Here is an 8,567-nt window from a genome sequence, read left to right on the forward strand (position 1 = left end):
TGCGGCAGGGGCGCCGTTGCCGCGAGAGGACGCGCTGCTGCAGCTGAAGCGGATGAAGTGTCGACGTCCACCGCAGCGCCTCTTTGCGGACGTGACTCGCTAGTACAGACGTGTACCCGCCAAGCCGGTTCGGCGGAGTCCAGCCGCAAGGGCGGGCTGCAGACGCGCTGACAAACCATGGGTATCTCACAGCGAATCACTCGGCACACGCAGAGCCCCGAGCGGCGATGCTGTGTCTGCAGTCCCTGCTCTCAGAAGGGTCGGTGGGGGCCAGAGACCGGACACTGCGCATCGCACCGGCCACGGGTCAGCCTGCAATCGCGGCAGCACAGGGGACGCACCACGGCTTCGGCGGAGTCGGAAGAGGCCACTGGCTTAACCGGCTGTGTACGCACACAAGAAGTCTCTACTTCTCAGAGGGGGCGTCGATGCGGCGCTCTTTTACATTGCAATCCAGCAAAACTTGGTGAATGGCCTGCCGCGCAGCCTCGCCAAGGACTGCGGCACCACTCGAGGTGCCACGCGCCGCCCCGCCGACGACTCGGCACTGCCTTTACTCGGGCCTGAGAAGTCTCCGCTATGCGGGCAGGCACTTGAAAGGCTGTCCTCACCTCCACGCACGTCACTACCCCCCGCCCACGCCACCGCGGACGCCTCGCTGTGGGAGGCGCTTGCGGCGGAGTGCCGGAAGTGTTCAATGAGCCTCTGCAAGTGCAAGCACGAGACCGAGCGGCTTGTGCGCTCGATGGACGGAGTGCTGTTCTGTGTTGCACTCGAGGACGTGCCGCACTCCGTGTGCGGTGCGAAGCATTTCAGCGCTGCTTCACCTCCTCTCGGTTTGCTCTAGAGGGGGGCGTGCGATGACGACGGCGTCTCTTCTTCTTCTACCCCGGGGAGTCGTGCACATCCGCCCACCCAAAGTTGTGCGTGGGTGCCTGTGCGGCGCCTCGCCTCCCCCCTCCGCGCCGTACAGCCGGGCGATGAGGCTTCCATCGCTCGTACGGCTTTTGTCGTTGCTGCTCAAGCGCTGTTTGTGCCCCTCCCTTCTTTCTCTCTTTCCCCGTAGGTACCCCCCGCTTCCTCTTGTGCTGCTGCTGCACCGACATGTGACAGCGCATGCAGACTCATCCTCTTCCCCACACCTGCAGTCCGCCTGCGTGTGGCGCTATCTGGCGCACTCAGTACATCCTCCGTCGGTGTCGTCTCTCTTGTTTTGCTGAAGCATCCCGTGTTGTGCCCTCCGCTGGTGTGCAACCTATCCGCGCTCATGGGGTGGTGGTGGGGCGACTCCATTGTGCCTCCCTCGGCAGTGTTGTACCCCGTCTTCTTTGCCGTTTCGCACCCGCTCTGCAGCACGAACCCACAAGTGGCTCTCGCGCTTTCTCTTTCCCCGCCTCGTTCTCCTCCGTGCCACTCGTCTCTCTACACTGCGGCCTCTTCTTGCGACGACCACGCCACAGCCACCACCCACAGGCACGCTTGGGCTTTGTGTGTCTCGTACACTCCCCGCCTTCTCGCGGTTAATCCCCGGCACGTCTCGCTCTCTCCTGTGACGCTGTGCAGCGCCTGCCATCGTTTTCTGCTCCCGTCAGTGTGTGCCGCCTCTGCCTCTCCACCAGTGCCGCCATGTCCGTCAACCCGCTGCTTCAGCAGAGCCGTCTGCCGCACCAAAATACCCACCCTTTGACAGGGTGAAGGTGGAGCACTACGCGCCCGCCTTCGAGCAGGGCATGGCGGAGCAGATGGCGGAGATCGAGGCGATCAAGGCCAACCCCGACACGCCCACCTTCGAGAACACCGTTGTGGCACTCGAGGAGAGCGGGGCGCTGCTTACGCGCGCACACGTGAGCCCAGAGATGCAAAAGCTCGAGCAGGCCTACGCACCAAAGTTCTCCGCCCACGCGCACAGGGTTTACCTCGACAGCGCCTTGTAGAGCCGCATCAGGGCCGTATACGACGAGCGTGCCCGTCTTGCTGGCGAGGACTTGCGCCTCGTGGAGCACCACGCAAAGGAGTTCCGAACGGGTGGCGCCGGCCTTGACGACGCGGTCAAGGAGGAGCTGAAGCAGGTGAACGAGCGCCTTGCCACTCTCGAGAGTGGCTTCGCCAAGAGGCTCATGGACACACGCAGGACCGCGTCGCTGATCGTGGCTGACGCTGCTGAGCTGGAGGGCCTCAGCGAGGACGAGATCGCGACGGCACAGAAAGAGGCGGAGAGCCTCGGCCACCCCGGCAAGCATGCGTTGGTCATTGTGAACACGACGCAGCAGCCGCTGCTCGCTTCACTGAGGAACCGCGAGACGCGCGGCCGCCTGCTCGAGGCGAGCGAGCAGCGCGCCGGACGTGGCGACGAGAATGGCACAACCGCCATCACGGTCGAGATGGCGCAGCTGCGCCTCAGGAGGGCGACGCTGCTTGGCAAGAAGAGCTTTGCGGAGTGGCAGCTCCAGAACCAGATGGCCGATCCGGCGTCTGCGGAGGCGTTGCTGCGCGACATGGGCAAAGCGGCAGCGCCAAAGGCGACGAAGGAGGCCGCTGACATCCAGCAGATGATCCGCGAGGAGGGTGGCGACTTCGAGCTGGCGTCATGGGACTGGCGCTACTACGCGGAGCGGGTGCGCAGGCAGCTGTACGATCTCGACGAGAACGAGGCGAAGCCGTACTTTGAGCTGAACAACGCCCTTGAGCGCGGCGTGTTCTACGCGGCGGAGAAGCTCTACGGCGTGACGATGCAGCGGCGCACCGATCTGCCGGTGTACCACCCCGATGTGATGACGCTCGAGATGTTCGACTGCACGGGCGAGTCGCTCGCCATTTTTGGCATCGACCCCTACGCGCGTGCAGGCAAGCGCGGTGGTGCGTGGATGACATTCATTGTTCGCCAGGCCTCCCTGCTTGGCCGAAAGCCAGTCGTGTACAACGTGCTGAACACTGTGAAGCCGGCGGAGGGAAGGCCGGCCTTGTTGACCCGTGACAACGTGACGACGCTCTTCCACGAGTTCGGCCACGGACTCCACGGCATGCTAAGCAACCTCCCGTACTCAACACTCTCCGGCACGAGCGTCGTCCGTGACTTCCTCGAGTTCCCATCGCAGATCAACGAGCACTGGGCGATGTACGATGCCGTGCTGAAGAATTACGCGCTTCACTACGAGACCAAGGAGCCGATCCCGCAGGCGCTGGTGGACCGCATGAAGGCGGCCGAGACGTACGGTGCCGGCCTCCATACCATCGAGGTGGACAAGGCGGCGTACCTCGATCTCCACTGGCATCGTGCCACGGAGGAGGCGGCAATGAGGGCCTTTGGAGTTGGGATGACCGAGGTGCCGCCGCGCTACCACAGTGGGTACTTCCTGCACATTGTCGCTGGCGGGTACGCCTCGAACTACTACGTGTACGAGTGGGCGCGGGTGTTGGACTGCGACGGGCTCGAGTGGTTCCTGGAGAGCGGTGGGCTGACGCGCGAGAACGGAGATCACCTGCGCGCGCGCGTGCTCTCTGTGGGCAACTCGGTGGACGCCAACGTTGCGTACGAGAGGTTCGCTGGCCGCAAGGCCAACATGAAGGCGTTCCTGCGCATCAACGGTCTGCTGGGCGAGTAGGCTTGATTATGATGTGTGTGTGCGTGTGTGCCGCTGCGCTCTTCCTCCCTCTTCCTCAAAGTTTCGCCTTCTCTCCTTTTCTGTCCTCGTTCCTGTTCGTGTCGCTTGTGTTCGCCGAACGCCTACGCCAGCGCGGATGGGTTGGAGCTAAGCGGCGAAGGTCATTTCATCGCTGCTCTCGACTCTGCGCTGCGGCCTTCTCTGTACGGCAGTCGCGACCCCTTCGGTGCTTCGTTTCACCACCTTTTCATCATTGCGCATCGCGTACAAGGCCATCCTCCTCCCCTTCTCCCTCCGCGTGGGTGCGTCGGTGAAGGCATCCGTGGCGCAGGCCTGGTAATCCGGCTTCCGAGACCGTCTGCCCGAAAGGGGGCCGCCTTGCAGCCCCCCTCCCCGGGCAAAGGTGCTTGCCACTCTTCGATCGAATGACACCACACCCCAACGCCCCTGCTTCCGTAGACGGCTCCCTTGGCGCCATCCTCCCTCTGGCGTGCTGCCACCCCACCCCCACCTCCTCCCATCCCTCGCTCTCTCTCCTTTGTCTCCCTTCACGTCCACCCTTCCGTCTCCCCTTTGCTCCCCACGTGCGTGTATGCCTGTGATGTACCCGTTCAACGCCCACGGGTGAAGATGCAGCGCCTTTCCTCGCACTCACCACGTACACACCTACACACCCACACCCGCTCACATACACATACACACACAGATACACACACACATAGACACACACACACACACACACACACACACACACGGGACCCTTTCCCCGTGCTCTTCCCTCCGTATTCCCTCTCTTTTCTCTCTTTGCCTGCGTTGGCCCGCTCGCCTCTCTCCTTCCCTCTGCGTTTCTCTTAAGACTGCCTCGCCAACCATGGACCACGACTCGATGGAGCACAGCCCCGACTCCCACCCCGTTCGCCTCTCGCCGCCTTTGTCCCTCTTCCCTTTGCGGAAAATAACGGAGTGGTGCAAAGTAGCTTGGACAAAAGTTAGAGGCGTGAAGAAGGCGGAGTGCACGAGTGATGAGCCTGCCACAGACGAGGCACGTCCAGCCCCTGAGGTGGTGCCGCTGCGGCCGGTGGGTGGCCCCTCTGACAGCCGTTGTGAGACACGCCCCGTCCCCCGCCCCGTCCCCCGCCCCGTCCCCCGCCCCCTTCCCATCCCGCCGCCTTTGCGCATGCTCCCCCCGCCGGAAGAAAGGTTACCTTGCGAAAGGAGGGTAACAGCAGCTCGGGCTCACAAGAGGGTGACATGGGCGAGTGATGTGCCCGCAACAGACGCGGCACGTCCAGCCCCTGAGGTGGTGCCGCTGCGGCCGGTGGGTGGCCCCTCTGACAGCCGTTGTGAGACACGCCCCGTCCCCCGCCCCGTCCCCCGCCCCCTTCCCATCCCGCCGCCTTTGCGCATGCTCCCCCCGCCGGAAGAAAGGTTACCTTGCGAAAGGAGGGTAACAGCAGCTCGGGCTCACAAGAGGGTGACATGGGCGAGTGATGTGCCCGCAACAGACGAGGCACGTCCAGCCCCTGAGGTGGTGCCGCTGCGGCCGGTGGGTGGCCCCTCTGACAGCCGTTGTGAGACACGCCCCGTCCCCCGCCCCCTTCCCATCCCGCCGCCTTTGCGCATGCTCCCCCCGCCGGAAGAAAGGTTACCTTGCGAAAGGAGGGTAACAGCAGCTCGGGCTCACAGGAGGGTGAAGCGCATAAGGGATGTGCCCGCAACAGACGCGGCACGTCCAGCCCCTGAGGTGGTGCCGCTGCGGCCGGTGGGTGGCCCCTCTGACACCCGCTGCGAGACACGCCCCGTCCCCCGCCCCCTTCCCATCCCGCCGCCTTTGCGCATGCTCCCCCCGCCGGAAGAAAGGTTACCTTGCGAAAGGAGGGTAACAGCAGCTCGGGCTCACAGGAGGGTGAAGCGCATAAGGGCTGAGCCCGCAACAGACGAGGCGCCTTCAGCTCCTGAGGTGGTGCCGCTGCGGCCGGTGGGTGGCCCCTCTGACGCCCGCTGCGAGACACGCCCCGTCCCCCGCCCCCTTCCCATCCCGCCGCCTTTGCGCATGCTCCCCCCGCCGGAAGAAAGGTTACCTTGCGAAAGGAGGGTAACAGCAGCTCGGGCTCACAGGAGGGTGAAGCGCATAAGGGCTGAGCCCGCAACAGACGAGGCGCCTCCAACCCCTGAGGTGGTGCCGCTGCGGCCGGTGGGTGGCCCCTCTGGCACCCGATGCAGGAGACGTCGCGGCAGCCGCCCCTTGTGCGGCTGTAAGAAGCAGCGCACCGATCGCGGAAGTCGGCTGGGCGGTGCTCGACTCGGACGCTACGGCCGGGCTATATTCTCTGCTGCTGAAATCCGCTTCAGAGAGCGCCAGCGACGGGAACTCGGGATCGAGCGATTCCGGCGCGTAGGCCTGTGCACTGAGGAGAGCGATGCGGGGACGCTGCAGCCAAGCGATGTGCTCCCACGCACGGACGCGGACGCCGCATCGGACGTGGCGAGCGATGCGGGGACGCTGCGGCCGGGCGACGTGCTCCCACGTACGGACGCGGACGCCGCAGCTGGTGTGGCCTCTGCGGTGGCCAAGCCGATTCCCCTGCGGCCGGTGAGTGGCCCCTCTGGCACCCGATGCAGGAGACGCCGCGGCAGCCGCCCCTTGTGCCGCTGTAAGAAGCAGCGCACGAGCGGTGTCAAGCGACGGCGTGTCCGCCGACGCAGATACCGCGGCCGGCGCATTATGTGTACTGAGGGAAGCCACTGCAGAGACCGCCGTGTGCCCTTCATTCTCGCTCGACTTCTGCGCGACACCCTGTCCAGTGAGGCTAGCGGGGCAGCGATGCTGCCGCACAGCCATTGTCCCCTTTGCGCACAGCTGGACCAGGCATTCGCTGCCCTATCGCTGGACGAGGAAGAGCCGCTGCCGCCCCTTCCTACATCGTATATCCACTGCCTCCCACCAATCGTCGCTTATACGTTCACCGGCGTCGATGCCGCGCGCACGCCATCAGTGTCTTTATTTAGGTTTTAAATAAATTCACCAGACCACAAATTCAACGCGTAACAGGCCGCATTTTCCTCCCTCTCTTTGCAGGCGCACACGTGATGAGCGGGTGTTCTTGAACATCTGCCAGATACTACACGTGGTGCGTCCCCTTTTTTATCTTTCTCCGAGGCCTGCCGTGGTGGCCCCCTTCTTTCTTTTCTTCAGATGCCCTGCCGTGGTGGCCCCCTTCTTTATTTCTTTCAGATGCACTGCCGTGGTGGCCCCCTTCTTTCTTTCTTTCAGATGCACTGCCGTGGTGGCCCCCTTCTTTATTTCTTTCAGATGCACTGCCGTGGTGGCCCCCTTTCTTTATTTCTTTCGGATGCACTGCCGTGGTGGCCCCCTTCTTTCTTTTCTTCAGATGCCCTGCCGTGGTGGCCCCCTTTCTTTCTCTTTTCTCCGAGGCCTGCCGTGGTGGCCCCCTTCTTTCTTGCTTTCAGATGCACTGCCGTGGTGGCCCCCTTCATTCTTTCAGATGCACTGCCGTGGCGGCCCCCTTCATTCTTTTCTTCCGAGGCCTTTTTTGGAGGCCCCCTTCATTCTTTCAGATGCACTGCCGTGGTGGCCCCCTTCATTCTTTCAGATGCACTGCCGTGGCGGCCCCCTTCATTCTTTTCTTCCGAGGCCTGTTGTGGCAGCCCCCTTCTTTCTTTTCTTCCGAGGCCTGTTGTGGCGGCCCCCTTCTTTCTTTCTTTCAGATGCCCTGCCGTGGTGGTCCCCTTTTATATACTTCTCAGGTGCACTGCCGTGGTGGTCCCCTTTTATATACTTCTCAGGTGCACTGCCGTGGTGGTCCCCTTTTATATACGTCTCAGATGCACTGCCGTGGTGGTCCCCTTTTATATACTTCTCAGATGCACTGCCGTGGTGGTCCCCTTTTATATACTTCTCAGGTGCACTGCCGTGGTGGTCCCCTTTTATATACTTCTCAGGTGCACTGCCGTGGTGGTCCCCTTTTATATACTTCTCAGGTGCACTGCCGTGGTGGTCCCCTTTTATATACTTCTCAGGTGCACTGCCGTGGTGGTCCCCTTTTATATACGTCTCAGATGCACTGCCGTGGTGGTCCCCTTTTATATACTTCTCAGATGCACTGCCGTGGTGGTCCCCTTTTATATACTTCTCAGGTGCACTGCCGTGGTGGTCCCCTTTTATATACGTCTCAGGTGCACTGCCGTGGTGGTCCCCTTTTATATACGTCTCAGATGCACTGCCGTGGTGGTCCCCTTTTATATACGTCTCAGGTGCACTGCCGTGGTGGTCCCCTTTTATATACTTCTCAGGTGCACTGCCGTGGTGGTCCCCTTTCATATACTTCTCAGATGCACTGCCGTGGTGGTCCCCTTTTATATACGTCTCAGATGCCCTGCCGTGGTGGTCCCCTTTTATATACTTCTCAGATGCACTGCCGTGGTGGTCCCCTTTTATATACTTCTCAGGTGCACTGCCGTGGTGGTCCCCTTTTATATACGTCTCAGATGCACTGCCGTGGTGGTCCCCTTTTATATACTTCTCAGATGCACTGCCGTGGTGGTCCCCTTTTATATACTTCTCAGGTGCACTGCCGTGGTGGCCCCCTTTTATATACTTCTCAGGTGCACTGCCGTGGTGGTCCCCTTTTATATACTTCTCAGATGCACTGCCGTGGTGGTCCCCTTTCATATACTTCTCAGGTGCACTGCCGTGGTGGTCCCCTTTTATATACGTCTCAGGTGCACTGCCGTGGTGGTCCCCTTTTATATACTTCTCAGGTGCACTGCCGTGGTGGTCCCCTTTTATATACGTCTCAGGTGCACTGCCGTGGTGGTCCCCTTTTATATACGTCTCAGGTGCCCTGCCGTGGTGGTCCCCTTTTATATACTTCTCAGATGCACTGCCGTGGTGGTCCCCTTTCATATACTTCTTCAGGGCACTACGGTGGTGGTCCCCTTTTA

At 61.9% G+C, this 8,567-nt stretch overlaps 1 protein-coding gene and 1 pseudogene across 2 annotated transcripts; both read left to right on the top strand.

The window, feature by feature from the left end:
- The first annotated feature begins 1,730 nt into the window (after nt 1-1,730).
- On the top strand, nt 1,731-3,602 carry LBRM_27_2820 (annotated as a pseudogene). The gene has a single exon. A coding segment is annotated over exon 1 (1,872 nt).
- Nucleotides 3,603-4,473: 871 nt separating this feature from the next.
- LBRM_27_2830 (hypothetical protein) lies at nt 4,474-6,618 on the top strand (the record flags this gene model as incomplete). The annotated part of the gene is made up of 1 exon (XM_001565985.1): nt 4,474-6,618. The coding sequence occupies one exon, from the start codon at nt 4,474-4,476 to the stop codon at nt 6,616-6,618; it is 2,145 nt and encodes a 714-aa protein (XP_001566035.1).
- Nucleotides 6,619-8,567: the final 1,949 nt, after the last annotated feature.

The sequence above is a fragment of the Leishmania braziliensis genome, chromosome 27 (genome assembly GCF_000002845.2).
Source record: "Leishmania braziliensis MHOM/BR/75/M2904 complete genome, chromosome 27".
In the NCBI taxonomy this organism is placed as follows: domain Eukaryota; phylum Euglenozoa; class Kinetoplastea; order Trypanosomatida; family Trypanosomatidae; genus Leishmania; species Leishmania braziliensis.